The 25790-nt window shown below is 33.9% G+C and overlaps 4 protein-coding genes and 2 non-coding genes across 6 annotated transcripts, besides 1 other annotated feature; 3 read left to right on the top strand and 3 right to left on the bottom strand.

Annotated features, from left to right (window-relative positions):
• Positions 1-7420: 7420 nt before the first annotated feature.
• Positions 7421-20098: an inverted repeat (IRR2).
• A 32-nt stretch (positions 20099-20130) lies between these two features.
• C5L36_0Btrna5E lies at positions 20131-20202 on the top strand. The gene has a single exon. It is a non-coding gene; the product is annotated as a tRNA-Glu (tRNA).
• An 8-nt stretch (positions 20203-20210) lies between these two features.
• On the top strand, positions 20211-20308 carry C5L36_0Btrna5K. Its single transcript has 2 exons — positions 20211-20248; positions 20272-20308. It is a non-coding gene; the product is annotated as a tRNA-Lys (tRNA).
• Positions 20309-21008: 700 nt separating this feature from the next.
• On the bottom strand, positions 21009-21281 carry C5L36_0B07010 (uncharacterized protein; the record flags this gene model as incomplete). The annotated part of the gene is made up of 1 exon (XM_029465066.1): positions 21009-21281. The coding sequence occupies one exon, from the start codon at positions 21279-21281 to the stop codon at positions 21009-21011; it is 273 nt and encodes a 90-aa protein (XP_029320925.1).
• A 239-nt stretch (positions 21282-21520) lies between these two features.
• Positions 21521-22171, bottom strand: C5L36_0B07020 (uncharacterized protein; the record flags this gene model as incomplete). The annotated part of the gene is made up of 1 exon (XM_029465067.1): positions 21521-22171. One exon carries the CDS (start codon positions 22169-22171, stop codon positions 21521-21523), a length of 651 nt encoding a protein of 216 aa, XP_029320926.1.
• Positions 22172-22578: 407 nt separating this feature from the next.
• C5L36_0B07030 (uncharacterized protein) lies at positions 22579-23562 on the bottom strand (the record flags this gene model as incomplete). The annotated part of the gene is made up of 1 exon (XM_029465068.1): positions 22579-23562. One exon carries the CDS (start codon positions 23560-23562, stop codon positions 22579-22581), a length of 984 nt encoding a protein of 327 aa, XP_029320927.1.
• A 1132-nt stretch (positions 23563-24694) lies between these two features.
• C5L36_0B07040 (uncharacterized protein) lies at positions 24695-25603 on the top strand (the record flags this gene model as incomplete). Its single annotated transcript, XM_029465069.1, has 1 exon — positions 24695-25603. One exon carries the CDS (start codon positions 24695-24697, stop codon positions 25601-25603), a length of 909 nt encoding a protein of 302 aa, XP_029320928.1.
• Between the last annotated feature and the right edge of the window lie 187 nt (positions 25604-25790).

The following is a 25790-nucleotide window of genomic DNA, read 5'->3' on the forward strand; positions in this document are numbered from 1 at the left end:
AAATTTTAGCTCCATTTAAAACCTTCCAAGTTCCGACCAAGGCATAATCTGTACTTTATGTCGAGAAAGATAATTAAAACAGTAACCAATAAAACCACAGCCCTCTTTATCAGTTTCAAAGATGCCATTCAGGCCTAGTTAGCTGATTTATCAAATTCAGGATTTAGCTATTTCTAAATTTTGATAGTAAAGTTTATATTTGTTTTTGTTTAAAAGCGATCCCGCATGTCTATTTAGCTCAGTGTACAACTGATATTCCTGTAACTGTACCAGGTGATTTTGATTTCCATTGTCCTTCATATGTTCTTTTATATAGGCTCTTTCAAAAACGGTTCAACTGATAACATCACGATGGATATCTAAAGTGGAATTAATAGATCAAAGCAAGAGAGGATTTCCAAGGAATAGGGCAATTCTAGTATAGGAAGACTGTGGATTGTCGAGACAAACAAAAGTTGAGTTGTGAACCTTTTGTTTATGAGAAGTTCAATTCGCACTCCTTTTCTTTAAAAGCTTGGGAATTCAGATAGAGATAATACCTACATCTACTGAATATTAAGTGAACCAAAAATCACTGTAACAGCACTCAGTCAACTAAAGTCGACTGTTTAAGCTCCTCTTTAGAAAGCCCCACTCGTCTCTAAATTAGTTTCTATGCTATAAGCATCAGAGAGCTCCTCTAAGAATGTAAGAAAAGTGAAAAGCTTCTTTTGGTCTGATAGTTTTTTAATTAAACAGTTCAGTAACAGAAAAACTCGTTTTGAGCTTTTCCTTGTTAATCCACGACTTTTGGATATACATTATATGCTGTAGGTCCTTTGTAATAACAATAGCTATTTTGGCATCGAGTTGTACAAGTTGACATTTCGTTTTATGTTGCTATTATTTAATAATATTAAGTGTTTCTTATCAAATGTATATAACCTTTGTCGGATGAATAACGAACCAAGTTACAAACCTAGCAATTGGACTCTTTCCGCTAGCCTTTGCTGGTTGACTTGAGAAGGTAGTTTTTCATGATAAGTTGCACCCTGGCCATCTCTATGAAAATCAATATTTCAATAATCTTATATACACTTATAATGAACGCGCATTACTCAGACAAAGAAACAAGGACTTCTTGGAATTCCAAGTTGTGGTTGTTCAATTGAATCTTTATGTTTGACTTCTTCTTTATCCGCTTTATAGAAAACTTCCTGGGACAACAAGGTTCGAACAAGAACAAGAACAAGAACATGAACTTTTGCTCAATTAAACCCATTTGCTCTAATTCATTAATGAAGTGAAAAAATAGGATTGGAAAGGTTTTTCGCTAGAGAAATCGCTTTTCTCAGCAGTCTTAAGTATCTGGCAATCACTGTGGTTCCCTTTGGTTTCAAAGTGTACAATCGTTACCTCATAAAAGTTTTCAGTATGAATGAAATGATGTTTACTAGGGAACATAAACCATTGGGATCTTTCTAGACTTAAACTGCCTTTTAAAAGCTGGGCCTTCAGAAACGATTCATCATAGGGAGTTTTGGAGCTTCCTTGGATGTGCTCCTTATGTAAACTATTCCTTAGTTCTCAAAAAAAAAGCAAAAAGAACTGTAGTGATTTAACATCATCTGTAGGAATCTTTAGCTACATCTCTTCTCAGTTTTGTTCAATATGACTTTGTTTTGGAGATTAGCCTGTTTCTAAAAGTAAACGTAGTTATGTTTCAAGGTGCTTTAGACAGCTTAGGGAGTGGATTTTCTGGAGATATGGCTTGCGCATGTCATGTGCCGAGTAGTCACCACGGGTCACCTCCTGGAAAAGTATAAACACGATCTCAAACTCGATTGGTTCTGAAAGGTTTTCATATGATAAGCTAAAAAATGGTTTTCGCGTTAAAGCTAGAATTGTCTGATTTCCTTCATCGATGTGAAGTGATCCAGTCTGACCACGCATAAAATCCGGAATGGAAATCACACCAAAAGATGAGGAAATATCCAATTATGCTTAAATTGTCAACTCAAACACAAGATGTCGCAGCAAACATTTGACGGGCTTGTAGGCTTTAAAACCAAGAATTCTGAAATAAAAACAGTACTAATTGGAACTTTATCATGAAGACACATGTATCATTTAATGCTCGACACCAGGTGATGACAAACAGCACCTCTCTGGTGAAAGGGATACAACAGTTCTGCCTTATCTATCTGAAAATAAAGGTGGAGTTTGTATTAGGAAAGAAAAAACATCGAGTTTATGTTGATTCCTGATATTGTGAATGGAGTTGTACAATTTGATTAAAAGCCAGGTTTGAGTAGCATCCAACTAATCTCTGGTGTGGCTATCAAACCAATGTGTTTTTGGAATTGATGCTGCATTCAACGTGTCAACATGCCAAGATTTTACGGCAAAAAACTATCAACCCTGAAAAAGATCTTGGTTGTGTGGGTGTTGACATATTGACAAGGATTGGGTGAGAAAGAAATAATATTAAGTGTAAACCGCAGCAAACAGTTTTGTCTCTCCATCATACACTACATATTTGATAATGTTTTACTTGCCAATGATGAGGATATATTTGACAGTATCTATTATATCTTGTATGAGGCGAGATGGAAAAGAAAAGACTATTAATCTAAGCTTTTACAGTATGTTACCTATATCGTTAGGGGCTGATATCGAACCAGTCTTTAATGTAAAAACCTTACTTTAAATTACTTAAATTCAAGAGATGGAAGAGATGGAAGAAACCACTGGAAAGGCTGAGCTTGATCAGACCAATTAACAAAGACGGATATTTATCTCAGACAACTGACACTATACTATATAGAACACGGGATTATAGATGTGCTTAAAAACGAAGTAAAAGATATTGGGTACGAGCAGTTGTTGAGACCAAAGACGGCCACCAGCATCCATCCATTGAAAAGTCAAAACACTCAAAAGAAAAGAGTTACTGGTATTAGAAGCAGAGATTTATTTGAAATTATATTGTTGGAGCCAAAGTCTATAGTTCCAGATCAATGGAAATTGGACAGTGTGTTTATTGGGTATAGAAAGAAATGTGTTATTTACGTCTATAATGTTGGGTTGTTCCCTGCCATAATTTGGTTGCTATCGTTAATATTAGTCATTGTTAAGCAGCATTGCTTGAATATACTTTTTCTATAACTATATGGCGGTTTATAGTACAACATTCTAAGGATTCTTGAACTTTGGAAATCACCCCTGGAGCTTTTAAGATGCATCAGCATGTCTCATTCATCTGTAATATATCATGTGACCATGCTTTATGCTCAGGGAGAGTAGGGTATTTAGGATTTGATGAACCGTATAGAACTATAAAATTCTGCAACTATTCTCATGTTATATGCTGTTATATAAGCTCTACAAGTACAGATAACGCGTTTGCTTGAATTTTGTTCGTGCAGGAGTGTTTGTTATTTGGTTAAGATGAGAAGAGAATCTATTATGTTTATCCTAAAGTTAGCCTAAATCTCGTTGCCCGAATGTTTACCGTGTAAAAGCTACTTTTTTTACCACTTGGAGCATCATTTTAGGGTTGTTCTGTAAGCAGCTTAAGGTTATGTAAGGTCAAGTTTTTCTTGCCATTAGGGGACTTAGAATTGTTGAGAGTTAAAGAAGAAACGTAGTGTTATGTTTATGTTGAGAAATTCAACATTGACCTGAAAAAGACTCTAGTACATTGACTTACATAAACTAAACTAGATCATAATCGACAACGTTAGCTGGGAAGTTGGCTAGATTTCAACAAAAAACTTAGTATAAACAATAAATAAACCTTATAAATTATTGTTTTTTTGCTCTCAGAGCAAATGGTAAGTTGCACACCCTTATACATACGCAAAATACATTAAACTCTTATAGAAAAAAAAAACTTGTGCTCTTAAAGGTCGGCCTAACAATCTTGCAAATAGCTATTTGGGCCAATAACACAACAATGCTCTGATAATTCAGAAGAGTTCTGGTTGTTTGCAGAGGACTAGCCTCTTAATTATCAAAAGCATTTTGCCTGTTATTGTGGAACAATCATTAGCAATGTAATACATAAATCCTTTTGTTGCATTCTACTAAATTAAGCTGTTATTCACTCACATGACTCTACCCTTAGCAGCTGCTTGAATTCCATGTGTTGGATTTTCTTAGTATACGTTTCTACTAACTTCAGCAACGTCTAACCGTTTACCCTTATGCTTTGCATCAAATGACGGAGTCTCTGCAGCCTTTTCTGGATTCAGCTTTGGACTATGTGATTGCTGTCCCTTATGTTCCAGTTTTTTTCTTTTCATTTATTTGTTCGTTACCTACCCGTCCTTGAGCATTTTCATCAAAAGAAATCCGTGTGTGACTATTCCTCTTATAGTACATGATTTAAATATATGAGACCCCCGTTAAAACAGCACTGTCTAAAGGATGCTTAAATAATAGATTCTAATCACCAACTTGTTTGTACTCTCAGTTCAATGGTCCCTCTATCAGGGCTGACTCACCATGCTTAATAAACATAACGCTAATTTCAACATTATCCCACACATTGGAGTTTTTTTTTCCATCAAAAAAATAATATATAAATAGCTTTCTTAGATTAGTGTATTCTTTTTCGCCTAATATTTGTGATATGAGCTAAAAGATAGATCGATAAGGTCTAGCAAGAAAAGAGTCATTTAGTTCTCAAAGGTAACTGTTTTTTTTTCATGTCACAATGACCAATATTTAAAGTCGCTGATCTTGAAATTGCAAAAAAAAAAGAAACACTATTCAACTAACACATACAACCTTTTTGTACATAAAAACAAGTAGCTTTTTCAAACAGCTACTTAAAATTCAGCTACATCGTGAAACTATTCACTTTTCAGCTAGTTTGGTCCGACTGGAAACGTACGTCCTTTATAATTTTTTGTTGGACTTTTCTACTGGAGAATCTGAATTTCGAGACCAAGTATTTAATTATATGTCCAAAAAGAACGTAATAATCTGGAAGTACGTCTTTACTACTCAAATTTTCAAACTTAATTTTACTGTGTGTATTGGATGAATCTTCCATAAATACAGTACTTGGTAAAACTAGAACCCTCTAAGATCCTGCATTTTCCCAGTTTAAAATATGTATGGGTTGAAAACAGAAGAGTAATAGCCGTCTAACAAACTTTTGATATCCCTAAAGAAAACATTTCTACGACAATATTATTTGTAATATTGGATAGCTTCCATTTCCAATCTTTTGCCGCACGAAACTCAAATTAAAAACATACAATATTTGTAATGCAATAATGTAATCTTGATAATTTCTAAAAAAAAAACACCCAAAAGGTTTCATTGATCCATTCTGTAGGAATAAATCAGAAAAAAACAGTGTGCTTCTTTCTAAACTTTATCAAAATGTTTGTCAAGCTATAGTTTTTATAGACACTCTTCTTTTTTCTTTCTCTCCACAGTCTAATTTACCAAACATTTTTTTATAGAGTTATAATAAATGTCAAAACTCTATACAGACAATTATGTATGACTGTTATGCCTTTTCCTGAACTTATTTAAACAGTACGTTTCAGAAAACGTTTTGCGGCAAAGTCGAATTCGTGGTTCGCTTAGTTTATATTTCATGTGGGAGTCATGTAAGCCTCTCGTTATAGGATAGTAGACGCCGGCTGTTTTAAACAGGAAGGCTATAGCTTAAGGAAAATCGTGCATCCATAAAATCATTTCTGTAAGGGCTCATATATAAGAAGTTGACGTCAACGAAAAATCAATCAATAGGTGCAAATGGAACATTACGAAGTGATCTATCGACCAGCAAGAAAAGTTTGCACCTTATGAGTATCTGGCAATTTCTCGGATTTTCATGTTTAGATCACGTTGCAAATTTTCACTAAATAGTGCTATGTGGAAACAGTGCTGAGGGTAATTTTTACAATTACCTAGAGAGTAAGATTAGGTACTAAGATGTGATGTCACTTTCAGAAATAGTGCTCACTTAAAGTTGTGTAACTGGCGATGGTTTCATTCGAAGCAAACTATAGTACAGGTGCGTTTAAACCAAAAAGAGTACGATTCTTTTTAAATTTTGAGCATCTTTCATGATTGAGTTAGCATAGTTTCGTTATCAGATTCAACACTGTAGATAGTTAACAATAGGCCAATTTCAGGATCAGTATTTATTTCTGATTGTTTGACAGCTATATTTAGACCTATGTTCTGAGTTAAGCACAGAAATAACGATTAAAATTTATATCAGCATTAGTTATGGAAGACACCCTCAGTCATCATGGCACCAAAACAAAGATTAATAAGAAACCAGTTCAACTCCAACTGAATCTATTGATATCGATCTATATAATTTGTGGATTCTTTTTAAGTTATCCAACTGCTGGACTAAATATGGGCATCACGTCAGGAATTGTGCCTCTTGAACACCAGTTTTTATAGAATTTACAGCTACTATAAATATCTACATTGTGGCATAACGCTATTCCTTAACCACTGTTCTCCAATGTCAACTCATCTAGTATTTTTTATATAAAATATCATTTCTTATTTTGTTCGCGCTGTTTGCAAAGAAATTTGTTTTACTATCATAAAATTGATTAATTTGTCTCCCAAGACCTTTTACATGTATATCATTACTATTAATGTGCTTATTCGATAGTTATCCGCATATATTCTGAATATCATCATACTTCGCTGGAAGTTTTCCATTATATAAATTATTTTTTAGGTTCTATCGTTTTATTTACATATATATCAATGTTGTTTATTTATTGTTGATATTGAATAACTTTTAAGTCCATTAAAAAGGATATTGCATAATTCTCACTATTTGGTTCTCAATGAACAGAATTTGTAAATATACTTGAAGTTATTTTTTCAGTTTTCTGTATATAGTGACATTCCTAAACTCATTTAGTAAATTGAAATTAGGCCATAACTAGATTTATCGACTCAGAGACAGCTTTATAAAGATATTCCTAATCCTCTTACTAATAAAACAAAAATTGCATTCACTTTTTTTCTGGGAGAGTCTGATTCATTTTTGTTTTTGCTCAGGAAATTTAATCGTGTTATAATATAAAAGAAGAATTTTTCTCAAGAGTACTCTTAGACATATTTATGGAGAATGAGTTTGTTTGCCTGAATGGTAAAGTAGCTAAGAATCTTTACTTTTTTCAGGGTTTTTTTTATCTTGACTTAATGATTGGAATAATAAATTAGATTTGTAAAAAAATTGACGGAATTAGTTTGAGTGGCTTCCCATGTAAATATGCTCTCTATCAGATATATTAAACATGAAAATTTATTATACCTCATTGTACTCTCGACATTAGTTAAATCTCCAAGTTCTTCCTGGCGCAATATATTTATATAATCATAATGGAGCTAATGAAAAGAATCTTGCTCAAGCTTGCTATCTATTTTTTGACTACTGGATTTAGCGAAATATAAGGTTATTGCTTTACAGAGGCCTTTACAAGATGGATACTCATGAATATTTAGAGAAGCTATATTTGCGTACTTTATTACTGGTGGTATTTTTCAATAACAAGTATTCTTTAGCGTTGAGCTAAATAAAAATTATAGGCCAAGCAAATGCTACACAAACTTGGCTCTTGAGAGAATAGAAAATGTAAAGCTCGAGAAAATCGCATGAAAAGATAAAAAATGTTACGGTTGTTTATTAATCCCATCTATTTCTGGGTAACTGTTTCTTATTTTCCTAATATTACTAGAAAAATATAATCCAGAAAGATGTTTTTGAGTTGGTTCCAGCCAAGGCATCAAATATCGAAGGATTTTCTAATTAGCTCTATTTGACTAAAGCAAAACAAGAAAATACTCATCGTGTTTGTGATAGGTGAAACACCTATTTTGCTTCTATTGTATTTAAGGAAATTAGAAGGTCCACTTCAACATCTAGTTGGGCTACAACCTTTCTGAATAATGCTTCTTCACCAGGTACTATAATTATCAACCTTATACGGAATCTGTTAATGCGCACGTGCCCGAAACAAAATGTGTCAATACATTACTTTCACTTATACATTTATATTTTGTGCATGATATTTGGTTATATCTTCTAGTATCTCTTTAAATAGTTTTGTTACACCCAAGGTGACTGAATATTGGTACCAAACAGTCTTCTAATTCATTGCTTGGGCTTCTAGACATGTCGTATGAGTCTGAGTAGTGAAAACATACGATTTACAACCCGCCCTTTACTATTTCGCTATACACATAGGTATTGCCCGACATTATAGCATATGTCGAAGTAAATATTATGAAATTTTTTGTATTAATAATATTTATTTCAAAGTAATGTAATTTTCTAAGAGTTTGGCCAACAACGGGATCAAACAAGTAGTAAATATCCAAAGTGCTACTTTTCATTAAGTATTTTTTTTCCATTATTGACAAATCTTTTTCTTTACAAAGACAGCTCCATTTTTAAAGCATCAGGAGCAAGAACTCTTTAGCCGCTGCTTTTCAAGAGGCTGCAGGAATTTGTTAGTGTCCTTGTTCAAATGAAGAATACTAACTTCAACCGAGGAGACCTAGTTCAAAGAATTACTATTATTGAAATTGTTCAATATACATAGCTTTTGCCCTTTATATCGTACTGTACATTTGCAAAGTTTTCAAACTAGGAAGCAGACCGTCTCTTGACTCTGTTTACAAAACCCGAAGCTATCTTTTTTAATTTTCCCTTTATGCGTAATACAAAACCTGGAAAAATAACGAGAAGTTTTTGCAATATTCGAAACTTTGCAAATTAACCCGGTCTGCAATATTTTTTGAGCAGCTTTTCACTGTTAGCTTTACTCTCTTCATTTTTGTAAACATAATGATGTCTTTAATGACTAGAAGGGGAACTTGTTATTATCGTAGCGCCACTTATCTCTACTGTATTTCAGTAGTGAAACTTTAGGCCAGACAAAATTGTCCTAAACCTTTGGGATTTGTTAAAATCCCCTTTGAATTTCGTTTAACTATAAGTAATTATCCGAAGTCTACATTTACTATCATCCATTTTTATATTGCCAAATACTTGATAGAAACTATAGATAGCTATGAAGTCTTCAACAAATCGATTTTTTCCTCATAGCTTTCTTAATAACTTGCTGTTATATATTGTAATCCCAAAATATGAAATTGTTGATTATAGCGCCCAGCTTCAAAGCCTTGACAAAAATACTGGAAATGATGCGTAAACCATTGAGCTTTGTTTTGAGAATCTTCTTTTTGTTCTTTAGAATAAAAGGAAATAACTGTTTATATTATTCTTAACAGAAGGAAAAAGAAAGAGTTGTCAACGCGTACATATTTGTATAATAAAAGCTCCTTTTCAATAAACGTCTAAGGCGGAACTGATAGTATATTCATGCTTGAAATAATTACTTTCGGGCTATTTCCGTCCATAAAGCGTCTCTAGAGGCCAGCATTTAACTTCTTATAAAATCAAAAATGGATTACTCTTACGTGATTTAATCACCAGCTCATGGAGGTCTTTTTTTTCAATTGGGTGCTGTTTAGTAAAAAAGTTAAGTTATATTTCCAGGCGACTTTAAGAAGGCTTCGCCTACCAAACACTAACCAAAACAAATAACAGAGACATAGACCAGCGGTATTCTCTCTTTTGCCTTATGCGTGAATTACTTAACCTTGCCTCGATGTAAGCTCTATCATTTTGAACATGTTTTTTTATGTTTTTACACAGACCCAATTTGATAAACTATAACTATATGTACACTTTATAAGCCATTGATTTTAGTGTAAACGAGATCGAAAAAGAAACAGATGCTCCTCGGTAATTTCACAGAAGCCAATATCTGTTTTTTTTTTGTACAACAATCAAGGAAAAAGTGGTTCACCGGTTTCAAATGCCAAATGCTAGAATTTGAGCGCCGAGTTTCATATTATATGAAGTTAGGTAATTCTAAAAAGTCCTTTTGCAAAATTAAGTATAAGTTTCCAAAGTACTTCGAAAATAACATTCAGCGGCGTGCAGAGACATTAGGTAAAAGTAGTCGTTTCTGGCCAATGGTATATATATTTTGATGGTTTGAAATATTTTCCTCGGTTGTTCAATTAGAAGAGTTGAATTGGGGTGTAAAACAGTATAACATACCTACTGATGTTATCATAAACATAATTTCCAACTCAGTAATATTTGTTTTTCTAAGAAATAGTGTATGTTCCACTTGCAAACTCGACTTAAACAATTATACTGTCGCTTAACAAAACCAGTAGTCTTTGAACTTTTTGCAAGGATAAAGTGTTTTTTGGGAATATATTTAGACTTGAGTTTCAATGCTCTGAAAAAGGCTATCACTTTCCTATCAAGGCAGAGAACAACTACATATAGAGAAACAACATAAGTTAATGAGCATATATCAGCATCTTTGATTTAAACAGCTCTAGTATTGAAAGCAAAAATAAAAAATATTACTGTTTTGTAGCCTATATAATGCTTGCCTACAAAATGTTTCCTGTCATAATTGTAAAAAGTTGTTTCGAATGGGCAAGCTAAGTCCCATGCCTTTTTATTTACATCAGGTATATCTTTTCCGCTTCTCTAGAGAACGAAAAGTCGTGAGCGTCATAGGTGCAGCAGAAAAATAAAAAGTCAGTAGATTGAGTAGATTTTTGTTTACTTTCCCTTGAGTACTTGCGCCCACTCAATGAGAGTTAAAGCAACTGATCATGCTGATTCTGATTGTTAAGAGAGATAATTTAAACATTGGTGAATCGAAATGCGAACATCATTATGAGCCAAATGAAGCCAAACAGACTTGATCAGGCAACCTGTCAAAATTAAGGAGTTAGTATTTACTAATGCATATGGTTGTGTTTATATTTCTTAGCATTCAAAAAGTGCACCCGTCCTTGGATATCTAGCTTAGTAGACACATGATGTTCCCTACAAGTATCAGATTATTGCCTTGCTTAATTTAGTTTTTATGTTGTATTATATAAGTTCTTTACAAAACTCCATTTTAAATACTTCCACATAGATTTCCAAAGTAGAGTTAATACTTGTCAATATTTCCTAGTAATAACAATATCTATACCTCTCTCATCAGATTCGAGAAAATAGGAACGTTCTATGTATTATAATCATGATTACTTTGTTGATATCAAGCTTGTTCGTGTTCTTGGATCGATTTGGCATTGTGCATTAGGCTTTGACGTAGTGACAAAGCTGCTTGGTTGAATATTCTTTCAGGCACCTTTCTTGCTAGAGTTTGATCACAGTCTTTCCACAAGACATCATAAGTCTTTTCCTTGCCTGATTCTTCTGACCATCCACCGATACCAGTCATTTCGTTGATTCTTGCCAACATCTCACGCTCTGTTCTAGGCGGTTCCTGGTAAATATTGGGGTTTTCTTTATAGTATTTAATCCACTGTACATTTGATTCACGATCCTTCAAATTAATAACCAGTAAATCGACTTCATAAGCATTGTCGTTTATTTTCTTGACTAGTCTGTATGGCCCATACTATACTGGTTGAATTTTTGTGTACCTTATATTCACACCAAAGGCATCTTGATGCACTAACACTAAATCACCAACTTTATATTCAAAATATCTTCTTTTTCTATTATGGTGTTTTCCTTGTTGCCCTTGCGCTTTACAATATTATCCAGTGTTTGCTCTAAAATCAATTTCACACGTCTCACAAATTCTTCTGCGTTAGGTGAATATTTGTTATCCTCCAAATCCCAGCTATTTACTTTTTTTAATCATGTTCGATTCATACCCGTAGGCGATTTCAAAAGGACTTGCTTTAATGGAATCTTGGTACGTTGAATTGTAACTAAGTTCACACATAGATAGATGTTCATCCCAGAATAATTGATCGTTTGAAGAATATTTCCGAAGTAACTGATTAACAATCTTGTTGACTCTTTCGGTTTGACCATCAGTTTCTGGATGATTAGTAGTTGAAAATAATAGAGAACTACCATTGAGATAATGTAATGTCTGCCAGAACTTATTCATAAACCGAATATCTTTGTCACTAAACAAACGAGCACATGCAGTAGCATTAAGTCTTTTGTGCGTGGGTATAAGATGTGTCATTTTTGAGAAGCGATCGACAATAACCATAATGATAGTGTAGCCTGTTGGGATTGGTAAAGGGGAAAACAACCCTTGTCTTCTTCTGGTGTTAGTGTTGTGCTGTTGACAGATATGGCAGGTTTCTACCCATTTTTGATTTGTCTCAACATAGATGACCAATAAAAACTATCTTTAAGATTCAAATAAGTTTTCCATGCACCAAAGTGACAAGCATCTTTGGAATCGTGTGCATTTTTGAATATTCTATACGGTAGTTTCTTGTAGTTTGGAATAACTACTTTAAAGAAATCTTGAGACTCTAATGTCTTATAATAACGTACCTCATCTTGATAACAGAAATGTTTGATATGATTTTTTATCTCAACTGGAACTTTTGTTTTCTCTCTCAAAGTTCTGAATATCAAGGCATAATTAGTATTTTTTTTATAACCCGTAATAATTTTTTTTTTTAACTCTTGATTGGCTTCGATAGTACTTAGTGTCAAGGAATGTCTCTGTGTTTCATCCTCCTCTTTTTACGTCAATTCCAGCAACGCCAATTCGATTTTGGCTAGCGTTAACCTGTTTTAGTGGTTGTATGGGTATCTAGATAACGCATCAGCAGCGGAATTGTTTTTTCCCTGTAAGTAACGAATATCAAAATCAAACTGTGGTAAAAAGTCCATCCATCTAGCCACTCTAGTGGAGTCTATGAGATTTTGGTTTTTTAAGTAAATTAAACTCTTGTGATCCGTCATAACAATGAAATGTCTTCCCATGAGATAATATCTCCATGTTCTTAATGCTTCAACAACAGCCATAAATTCACGGTCATATATTCCATAATTCAGTTGACTTCCAACTAGCTTCTTTGAACCGTAAGCAATCACACCTCGTCATTTACCTGTTTCGTCCAACTGTTCTAGAGTATAACCTAACGATACTCCACACGCATCGGTATGTAGAACAAATTTACAATTGCCTGACCAGCTTGGGTGCACCAAGATGGGACTTGATATCAAAGCTTTCTTTAGTTTGTTGAAGGCTTCGTCTTGTTCACTTGTCCATTTAATTTGTTTTGTCATGAACTTATGAATTGGATTAGCAATTTTGGAATGCCCTTTGATATACCTTCTATAATACGAAGTTAAACCAATAAACCTTTGTGCTTCTTCGACAGTCTTTGGTGTTGGCCAACTCTTTACCTTTTTTATTTTCTCGAGAGCGGTTTGAATACAAATTGGTGTAACAACTTGTCCTAAAAACCTAAATTCTTGATAAAAGAATCTGCATTTCGACTTCTTCGTAATTAGTTTATGTTTTCTTAGTGTCGACAAAACTTCTTTCACGTGCTTACCGTGAGTTTCAACATCTTCGGAGTATATAAAAATGTCGTCTAAATACACTTGGACAAATCCATTTATTTTTTTAGACAAGACATTATTCATCATCTGTGGAAAAGTCGCAGATGCACTTGTTAGTCCAGCCGGCATTACCATCCATTCATAATGGCCAGAGTAGAAAAAGCCGTCTTCTCGACATCTTCATCCGCAATTCTCACTTGGTAGTAACCAGGCATCAACTCTAACTTAGAATAGACTTTTGCCTTACCAAATCTTGAAATCAATTGATCAATATCTGGAAGTGGAAACTTGTTCCTAGCAGTATTATTGTTTAGAATCCTATAATCAACACACATACGCATAGTACCATCTTTCTTTCTAACAAATAGCACTGGACTGTTAAAGGATTTGGAACTAGTTTTGATGAAACCTTGTTTGATTAAAACTTCAACTTGTTTTGTTAGTTCCTGTTTCTCAGAGAAGCTTATTGGGATTTGTATTCATGGGTTAGTTAATATTATCAGGGTTTTCGACTTCGTCAACATCAATCGAGTAGATAAAAGTGAGATAGGATTCATTTCTCCTAACTAACTTATTAACGTACTTTTCTTGATATTGAGTGAAACGCTCGATGGAGGTGGATTGATATTTAAACCAGTTGATTTAACGGCATCAACACTCATTAAATTTTTTGAAATTAATTTATTGACACTTAGTCAATAGAGTTCCCAATATGAATATCTGGTGGTCACTGACCAACATGTAAAGCGACTTAATATCACTTATATTAATAGTTTCATTGACGTCTTTTCCAAATGGAATAGCTATAAAACCAATAACAATAGGATTTTTGATAATTGACGCTATTCGAGGATTACCAAATTAACACTTTTTTTGCCCTGCATGATTCACAAGCATTTTAACATCATTTCCTTTGTTATGAATATTATGTGAAGAATAGTAGAAAACTGAATTATTTATGCTATTAGGATTTGCTGGTGGCTTAGTAAAACTAAAAAAAACTTGAATTTCTTACCAACTTAAAATTATTATAAGCAGTTTTTTAGGTCCATCAGGAGCCATGAATTTACTATTTTCGTCTCGTTCCTATTTTTTTAAAGTTGTTGGACCTTGGTCTGCGAGGGATGCCATTCAAAATACAGATATAATCAGGCTTGTAGACTATCTTATCTCTGTATCTCTCATGGAAGCGCACTAAAATTTCGGAAACGGAAATAGCACCTAGGGTCTGTTGTAACAATTCCGTATTCCTCATTCCTTGTTCAATTGTACTAAAATATTGAGCAATAGTAGGTTTCTCTTCAGCAACATCGAAAATAGTAGGTATAGGTACCCTAAGTTCTTCCTGCGAGCTCTTCGTTGGTTGATCTGACTTTCTTCTACACATAAATTTGATGATTTCCGTTTCGTGGCTTGTTTTTCGCAATAGAAACAAATGTTTTTTTAATTTAGCTTTAGAATTGTGTCAGCATTCTTTCAGTAAATCTTTATCAGTTAATTTAGTGGGGGACCTCTCAGAACCATTTTTTTTCAGGGTGATAACAGCGCATATAACCTTCTTATCATATGATACCCTACAATATTCATAATATATTCTAATTTGTGATAACCATTGCATTGCCGCGGCTCTTCCTTTTAACGAAAGCAGTTTGCTAACATTCAGCAAAAGTTATTTTTTTACTTATAAACATGTCGAGCATGCCTTTTTCTCTTGGCTGTTTGTGCACACTGCAGCCTTAGTTCATTTTATCATATATTTATGTCTTCCTGGTCGTTGTGTTCTCAATATATCCCTCTACAATCACCATATTAGTTTGGATGTTAGGAAGTTGAATTGTACTAACTTGTTATCTTTATCTAATAAGAAGTCGAACATTGCAGGTACTACGTACTTGTTGGTTAATCTTTAAATTTTTTTTCTTTCTTTTAGTTCATTGTTTCTAGATCTAAATAGAAATCATTCCATTGCTGTTTGCATGTTCTTTTCAGTTTACTTACTTCCATCTATTATTCTTATTGACCCATTCCATCTTCTCCTATTAGAATGATTCTGCCAACTAGACTATGCAAAAAGTACATGTAGCCTAGTAGTGGTAAACACGTATGACTTTTCACTAGGACCAGTTCATTCTTTTGCTTTTCTTCGTTTCTTAGTTATAGCCTCCATGGTTAACCGCAGAATCATATAACTTCAAGCTATGAAGGTAACGCGGCGTTCTATATAATACATTTTTATATAACCCACTGATAGTTAAATACCTGCCTACAGCAGAACCGTTTATGATATAAATTTTGGATCAGTGTTTAAAGATGCTTTGAATGATCTAAAACTTATTTCTGCCAATCTAAATGAAAAATCCGCCATATTATAGTTGAGTGACAGCCTAGTCCTTAAATCGCATCTCTAAGTTTCTTCACATTTTTTGCCTTCACAAATATAAGCACATCATTTCACCGTATGTTTTTTGTTCAAAATACTGAGTCGTGCTGCAGGGAATTCATCTACAATCCTAACAATCTAAGTTTGTTAACTCCTATATACTATTCCATTCGTTAATTTTATTTTATTTTTTCTAAAACATATTAGACGGTGCGTAAACGATGTTTATCTTAGGAAATGGCTAATCAAAAATATCTTATTTGCATTGAATAGAAAAAATTTTAGGAAACTATTTAAACTTCGTTCATAGACAAGCTATATGTTCTTATTTATGTAGAGAAGCTATAAGCTAATTATTTTTTTCAGCCATTATAAGTTTAAGCATATAACTGTGTTGAAAGCCACTAAATAAGTGATAAAAAAATCAAAAGACCTACTAGTATACAGAGTTAATTCTACACTTGCTACCCTAATTATAAAAAGAAACTATCGATGTATTTTTGTATTTCTTCTGAACAATTGGGGTTTTAAGTCTACCTACTTCTAAACCTTGATCATAGATACAATAGGTGCACAACACAAACACGGTGTGTGGTATATTATGAGCAGCCAATTCACCATTTTGAAAAGCTAAAACTCTGTACCATAACTTTCAGTGGGATCCGTATTATCAAAACTATATTTAATAATCCTATGTGCTAACTAAAGCCTGGAAGCTATATATATATAATTTAGTTTTAATTCATAAAGTTTTTTCATTGGACTGCCGGAATGTCATGGGCCTTTAAAACATTCACTGCTTAACTGGTGTAGATTCTTTGTTACACTGTGCATTGCTACTCGTCTTTCGTGTGAATTTCCCATCTCTATTCTAATACCTGTATTTTTCTGTTTAGATTTTGGACATTGAGTTACACTACTCGCTTATGTTTGTTGTAGCTAGTTTGAACTGAATCCTGGAAGTTTATTATCTTTTTGTGTTCTCACACCACTTGCCAAGGGACTTGAGCCTGAAAAAAAAGAATGAGTTGAAAAAAAATGTAAGTTTTACACAATTTTAATCATTTTTCTTAAGTATGAATATCAGCGGTCTTGTAGGATGTTTTCCATCAATAAGCTGAACTCACTTTATAGAGCACTGAATTTCATTTTTGTATAACATTTGGTTATTTCCTCTCAGTCTGGCACTCGCTTTTATTCATTTTCCTAATAAATAGCTAATTCTGTTTCGATCAGGACTTCTAACTGTAGTGTGTACGACATCTAATTCTAGAAAGGGTATTCTCACTTCCTAGTTAAGATGTGTATCATATTCTTTTATAAAACTAAAAGCACCTAGCCTATTGAGTTTATAATACTGAAAGTCTACTGAACTAGTCATCTTTGTACATTTCTTTAGACTTAGATCCAATCTTGTTGCTTTAGTTTATTTTCTATATAGTTATTCGAGTTAATCACAAGTATCTAACAAAAGGTCCATACTTACCGATTTGTGTATTAGGATTTTTCTTCTATTTCTTTGTAGGTAGTAGTGTTTCTAGGGGTAACCTTTCAAATTGGCCCTTCTGAGTCTATTCTAGTTTGAAAAAAGCAAAGTTCTCACTAAATAACACATATTAATAATAGTCTTTGCTACGGAACTAATTATTTCTTGATCTAAACTATTTTTGCTCCTGAATAGAAGGACCTAGTTAATTTTTTATATTAAGACAGATGAAATCAAAGAAAGAAGTTGAATAAAGAATAGGTATATTTGTACTAAAGTTTGCTAAAAGCGATTTAGGTGGAGCTTCTTTTTATTTAAAAACCTCCCATAAACTTAATAACAATAAAGGTCTTCCTGTAAACTTTTGAAAAATGTACCAGAGTATTTAAGTTAAGTCCAAACCACGAGAATAGGTTAAAAGCTGCTACTTAGTTTATGTTTCATTGCCTTTTCAGTATCTCGAGACTTCTCCGCTGTCAATAATAAACAGTTGTCTAGCTATTTTGTTTAGGTTGGGTAAAAACCTACGGAAAGACAATAGGAGCTTAGGCTATCTATTGATAGATCAATTATTTGTTTTAAGAACTATAGAATTAAAAACAAGGCAGTAGTTGTAGATTTTAAAGATTATTTAGAGTAGATAGATAGTAAAGGCTGTACTGAATATCAATGAGGATTTGCAGAACCAACAAGTGGCCTGCATCAAGCTATTTAAGTGATTCTATTGGTATTTTACTAGAAAAGGAAGGCTAATCATTTTTCCAATGACGGTTCATATAATCCAAGTTTTAAATGGTTTGCATCATCATAATAGGGGTATCTAAAAGGCATAAATCGACGAAAGTGATAAAAATTACTTATTAAACGACGTATTTACATCCACGTTTTTGCTGGAAGTACTGAATCTGCCTACTGCTAGTTTGGGGAAGACAATAATACACAAAATAAAGACGATGATGAAGATTCCAGTTTTTTTTAAAGATAAAAAAATAGATATATATGTATAATTGTATGAATAGTTTTAATAATAACTTATGTTGCTATTTTGATAGCAATTCATTTTACTATTGAAAAGGTTACCCAGGCAAATAATATGTTTAGCACATCAGATTCTGTACTAATAATAATATAGAGTTATGTTATAACGTCAGGCAATACTTATGTGTATAGCGAAATAGTAAATGGCAGATTGTAAACCGTATGTTTTTACTACTCAGACTCATACGACATGTCTAGAAGCCCAAGCAATGAATTAGAGGACTGTTTGGTATCAACATCCAGTCACCTTGGGTGTAATAAAACTTATTTAAAGAGATAGTAGAAGATATAATCAAAGATCATGCACAAAATATAAATGTATAAGTGAAAGTAATGTATTGACACATTTTGCTTCGGGCACGTGCGCATTAACAGATTTTGTATAAGGTTGATAATTATAGTACCTGGTGAAGAAGCATTATTCAGAAAGGTTGTAGCCCAACTAGATGTTGAAGTGGACCTTCTAATTTCCTTAAATACAATAGAAGCAAAATAGATGCTTTACCTATTACAAACACGATGAGTATTTTCTCGTTTTGCTTTAGTCAAACAGAGCTAATTAGAAAATCCTTCGATATTTGATGCCTTGGCTGGAACCAACTCAAAAACATCTTTCTGGATTATATTTTTCTAGTAATATTAGGAAAATAAGAAACAGACACCCAAAATAAAAATTGTTTAGATATATAATTAAAGCACTAAACATCAAACTAAGGATATCCTTACAGTCTCGATACAGCTAGTCCAGCATACGTACGCGTAAATCAGAACTAGAACCGAGCTATTTTTTAGCTCATTTAGTTATGTTTTCTTCCCTTGTTCTTTGAAACGTCAGCCTACGTATATCAATCTAGATTGATACAAACCTGATGTTCTTTTAAATAGCGAGTTAGTTCCTTTGACTTAGTTTGTTTTTATTTGTTATTTAGTATAAGATCTTTTGATAATAGTTCAATCGGTAATTGCAATAGGGATCTCTAAAGTAAATGTAACGCCTGTCAACACCATATATCCATTATCTACATGTGCATTTATACACGTATTAAGCACCTGCAACATGCTCAGCTAGTTTACACAGGCTATCATTGAATTGGATATTTTTGATATCGATATAGTTATTGGCCAGTCGTACAAGGTTTTGCCAAGCTTAAGTTCATTAAGACATTTGTAAGTTAGAAATAGCCACAACTCGGTACTCTTAGCCTTTTTCGATATGTGAGAGGGCTTTTCAGGGTGTGATCCAAAAAAAAAGGAAGTGCCAGTAGATAGACGATAACATACTGATGTTAATGTTTCGATTTTAGAATAGGGAGGTTAACAAGGATCAAGTATCCGGAGTAGGAAGTTAAATTATTTATCAACGGGTTGACAGGACTGGCATATTAAAAAAAATAAAGACCTAAAACGTAATAAGCTCGTACAGGAGTCTGCTATACGAAAAAAGAGTAGCAACTGAGGGTGATTCCAGGTTGCGGGCGTGAAGTATATAAGACGGATAATATCCTATTATATAGAATTGATATAATTGATATAGCTCCTAATCGGGAGTGAAAGCAGCAGAAGGAGGAAGAGAAAAATCTATTACTACTTCTACTACGACTAACTTCTACCACGCCCATTATCTACTCGTGAGCTAATACACCTATTGCCTACTTACTAATACGTATATCACAATTATCATTCCTTCATACAATACTATAGATATTGATAAGATTAGTGATTATTCTTAAAAAGATTCAACCGTCAAAACATCCCAAATTAGGAAATAATTTCGACACCTTTCTCCTGGACCCTAATATTTCATCAGTTTCCGATATAGTGTAACGGCTATCACGGTCCGCTTTCACCGGGCAGACCCGGGTTCGACTCCCGGTATCGGAACATTTTATGCCTGGTTAGCTCAATCGGTAGAGCGTTTGACTCTTAAGATTTCTTCTTATAAAGAAGTGCAATCAAAAGGCTGCGGGTTCGAGCCCCGCATCGGGCTTAATTTTTTATGTTTTTGCTTGGTTGTTACTCACAGTATAGAACAGCTCTAGGTTCATTTATTATTTTATCCTCCTTTTTTATTAATTACTCTTTTATCAAGAAAAGTTCAGTTAAGAAGCACTTTATAGAAGAACTTGCTTAAGGGTGCAAGGAAAGAAATGCTGTCAATGAGTGATCTGCCAGATGAAGATATTCTAAGTTTGTATATGTCTTATAATAATGCCAAGGAAAAGGAAGGGGAGATTTTGGAACTCATTCGAAATCGAGTCAGATTAAGGAGTAGCATTGACCATCTTGTGAAGGTGTTACGGGCAGATGGTAATGTTAGACGAAGTGTTATGAAGATATTTGAAAAACCTCTATGGAGAAGACTGAACGATAGTAAAATTAGAAAAAAAGATAAGAAGATAGGCGACAAGATTTCCAATGAAATCACACGCTTAGATCGAAAATATGCAAAACTAAGTCTGAAGTATGACTTATTGAAGGCTGAACATTCAGTTTTGGAGAATGAACTGGCAAAGCTACAGACGAATTATGAAGGGCTTTCCAGCGACACATACACACCACAGGGTGGTAAAGTAATTGGTAGAAAGATTCAATTCAAAAAGTTGAGCAGAAAGAGGTAAGTCTGTTATTCAATGTTTATAGTATGTATATGTACACAATATAAAAGAAGAAAATCCTTTTGTATTCACTTAAGCTGTTTTGAAGCATAGTATTGCATAGTTTTCAATGTACAGATAGATGAAACCTTTTGGTTCATGAGAAATGCTTGAACAAAATGATTTGCCTACTATAACATGCCAAGGAGAACCCAACTCCTCGTCCAACTTGGTTTTTATCGCAGTGGCTAATTGACTTGGCTGTGTTTTATGTTCATTATACAGGGATGATAAAATATCGACAATGTGTGTTTTTGTCTCGTCGTCTAAATCTGTGGATTTGACATTGATGTTTTCCGATGACATAATCTTGGCTGAGGGAAGTTGAGGTCTGAAGGTTTACAATTTAAAGGTGATTGTGTTTGGTATGATATTCAATGTGCTCGATTTCATTTCATCTCCTGCCACGTCTTATAGAAATTGAGGAAAAAAAAGAAGTCACGTGCCGAAGAAGAAATTTACAGTGAAACACAGTAGATCGTTAAGAAATTCTTAGATATATACATATATACAGTGTTAAAGGACAGAATGTAAGTAACAACGCTCTAAGATAGTTGTTGTTGTTGTTGTTGTTGTTGTTCATTCATCTCAGGTTGTTGTTGTTGTTGTTGTTTTTGCTTGAAATTCAACAAACCTTTTTCTCTGATTTCATCCAAAATGACAAATTTCTCTCTTCTTCCAAACCTTTCCATATCTTGGTGATTAATTTCTGGGTTCCATTGTTTAGGATCACCTCTCCACCAAAGGCCATCCCAATAAATAGTAGTGTCAGAAGCCAATTTGAATTCATCCAACACAGTGGCCAAATCCGCAGTTGCTTCCATTGTATAAGTTGGTCTATATTGTCCAGAACACCAAATTCTATTGTATTCGTTTAGTTTCCTCATACTTTGAGCTTCTTTCTTTTTTGAAACTTCTCTCATATATCTAAGTTCAACTAACCCATGGTAAGCTCTGACTGCATCTTCATAACTAGCAAATTCGGCTACAGCCAATGGGCGCCAGATATCATGACGTGGATGAGGTTTCCTATTTTCCCAGTTTGGGCGGAAGAATTGCTGCTTTATTTGGTATTTTGTAACATGAGGCATTTGAGAATATACAATTTGGCCAGATTGGATGTTTCTAAAAAGATAAACCTGTGGCGCAAAATCATTGGATCTAAGCCAAAAGGCATTTCTAAACTTGGTTGCCATGGTCTCGTGTTATTTGGTATAAAGACAGCTAGAGGTAATGAGTCTTAAACAACCGTAAAGTTGTTTGATCATTTTCAGAGATTGACTTTTTTCCTCCATTTCATTTGGGCGATTCAGAATATGGCGAAAAAGAAAAAATAGAAGAAAATGAGAAAATGAAAAATATAAAAAAAAATGCAAATTAGCATGTGCAATTCTACGACGCGTCGAGGTTTTTGACAGAGAAATCAATGATTTGGTTATTAAAGTAACTGATATGGATACCTTGATAATAGCTAGCACAGTATATTTAGATAAACATGGGTTTGATTATAAGACCTTTTACGAGAAGAGAAAATAAAGATAAAGATAAAGATAAAAATAAAAATAAAGTATGATTGGAGAAGATGACACATTATAGTTAGGGTTTACTCTTTCTTATTTCTTTCCTTTCTTTCCTTTAAGAACTGTCTGTACTTAGCAACGGTGATTTCCTGCTGCTTGTTTTTGTAGTTATCAATATCATGATAGGTTGTGTTGAACCATCTGTCCCAAACAACAAAGAAAGGTTGGGAGAAGTTATATTTGATTCCAAACATTTGATGATGGATGTCATGATAAATGGAGTTGTTTGGGAAAACATACTGGAAGAGATCCCAAGGTAATTGGTAGCCACAATGATCATCGACGGTTTTTAAGGTTGAGAAGGTGTAAAGGAAAATGGTTTCTCTTGGAGATAGCCCCAAAGAGATTGCAGCCAAACCGGTACCGCAAGTATCGAGTAAGAAGCCTTCCACTGGGTTATTGAACAATGCGCCAAATGCATAAGGGACATAGAGTTGATGGTGACGAGCATGGAAATGTCTATAAAGCCATTTATTTTCATGCATTGTTTTATGTAGGAAGAATTGCCATGTATCGATAATGACGAATGCAACCACGATTTTAGCTAGCGAGGAAAAGTACCAGTAACCAGCATAAATTAGTACCGTTGGAATAAATCCGGGAAGCGATTGCCTGATTTGCCAAAGATAAGCGTTTTCGTAACCGGTTGTGAAGATAGGGTCGAATTTAGCAACGTAGTAACCAGTTAAAGATTGAATAAAATGTTGAAATAACACATCCCTTAGAACGACGGCCTGGGTGACTCTATTTTTGGAGAGTTGTTCTTCGGAAGGATGGATTCTGTATTTTTCAAGTAGTTTGTATTCATCAACAATATGAAAGAAAATGGAATAAGTCCAATATGCAATAACTGGAGCAGCCAATGCGACATATGAGTCTCTATAACCTGGAATTAGATCAGGTTTGACGGTGATGTGAGAGAAAGGCTTGATTGGTGAATCAATAGCCTCAAGATCGGAGGTTGGAAAAACCGCTCCGAGGAGAGATTGTACGAGAGAGCTGGACATTACTACCGAGAAGGGGAGGAGGATGGGAAGAACACTTGTTTGATATCAAGGGATCAGAGGTGTTGAGATTGTAGTGGAATGGATTGGTGGGGAACGACCTGTTCAAATAGAATGTTTGTGGATGATCAAACTGAAGGAAACAACATAAAATAATGTCTGCTAAAGAATTTGTATGTATGGTGTGAAAAATGCCCTGATGGCGTCCGTGTCTGAGAAGCCATGAGAGAAAAACAAAACGCAAAGGAAAACAAAACGAATACGAAAACTAAAACAGAAACGGAAAGGAAAAAGAAACTAAAACCACAAAAAAAAAAAAAAAAAAAAAAACAGTTTCCTTCTTTAGATTAAATTTACTTTTCCATCAAAAGCCGACGGGACGGAAAAACAACAAAACAACAAACAAAAGCAAAGTCACGTGATCGGAGGTGGGTTTTTGTTCCCCTTTCTGTCATCTATAGTTGACGTGTCAGTAGAGGCTCATTTAAAATGAAAAGCTTATCAAAAGGGAAGGAGAAAAAAAAAAAAAAAAGAACTAGTTCAATTTGTTGCCCCTTTTTAATATCCTCTTGTTTGTTTTATTTACATCCCCACTTCACAGTTGAGGATCTATAAAGGGAGGATAGTATCCACATTCTTAAGAAGAGGTGCTCATCCGGTGCTGTGTATCTATTTCTCTTCCTCGTATACTTACATCTCGCTGTAACGTAATACAAATATCAATACGATGCACCAAACCAATCGACGCGTCGATACTCATAATTCTCATATGATTTACAGGATTTTTTAGTTTTGTTTTATTTTAATTTATTTTAATTTATTTTCTTCCTTTCTTAAACTCTTTGGCTGTTGAATGTAGCTGCGGATTTTCATTAATGAGAAATTTCAGTTGTTCAACATCCAAAAACTGGTCTTGTCTTGTCTTGTCTTGTCTGGTAAATTCTATTTCAACATAATCTAGTCTTTTCCATTTTGGGTTTCTTTCCCCTTCACCTATCAAATAAAGAAAAGTCAAGGTTTGATTAGGATCATTACTATCTTACCTTTCTCATCTCTACTGTCTGTCCCCCCCGCTATTCCTATACCATATCAACCACACACACACGTTGTCTTGCATATTTAATTTGATCATATAATGCAGAAATCAGGTCCTACATCTCTATATGCTTTTAAGCAACAACTGGATGCATTTATTAAGTTCCATTCGTTGTCATCTCAATGGAGACCTCTGGTTTATCGTCCTCGTAATGCCGACCAATTAACTTCAATGAATGCCGTTGATAAATTCAATAGACCTTTAACCCCACAAAAGTATCCAGGTACTCCATCTCAGGCTAAATTTGAGAAATTTGTTAAGTTATTGGTTGACCCGGAAGAAGTGCGTCTACTTAGAAGTTCCTTTAAAGATCTTTTTAAATTGAGATTGTCTAATAAGGGTAAAAAGGATATCAAATATATCAAACCTTCAATGATCAACATGTTTCTGTATAAATCATTTGCCCTTAATTACAAGCTTTACTCTGAGAATTTGTTATTTTTAAATCAAGTTTGTGAGGAAGATTCTGTTTGGAGTGTGAAAAATACCGAAGCTGTTGCATTCTTAACTTCAATGTTACTTAAATATAATCCTCAATTGGTTACTTATGATCAATTCAATAAGAAACTCCAATATTACATCAAAAGGGCAAATTTGGATCCATCAAAATCAATTTTATTTAATGCATCTTCATTAATTGCATCTATTTATTCGGGTAAAATAGACAATAATGCTCTTGATAATTTGGATAAATTAACTAGCGAGAGAGTCTATAAAGTTAGAGAAGGTGCTCCATATCTAGAATACGACCATGCTTATTCTATATTGACTGCATTGAAGGAAGCTGCCAATGTTGCACAAGATGAGAAATTGAATAATATTCTTGAAAGATGGAATGGATTTCTCAATGATGTAGCTCAAATTAAAGATATTGAGAGTGCCTATGAAGGTATAGTGGCAAACCCACCTTTATTGGAAGCTGAACAACAAGAAGAGGCTTCCTCGTAGTGTGGTTGCATGTATTCAACCTGTATATAGCTCAAGAAAACATAAACTTTTCTGTTTAACGTGTGAAGGTTTCCGAATATATAATCAAGTATTTAACAATAATTGCAATTTTATATTTGTAATTTTATATTTTCGTTTCAGTGTCGGGTCGTCAAAGGGTATCTTTTTTTTTTTTTTTAAATTTTTT

Source organism: Pichia kudriavzevii, chromosome 2 (assembly GCF_003054445.1).
Source record: "Pichia kudriavzevii chromosome 2, complete sequence".
NCBI classification, from domain to species: Eukaryota; Fungi; Ascomycota; class Pichiomycetes; order Pichiales; family Pichiaceae; genus Pichia; species Pichia kudriavzevii.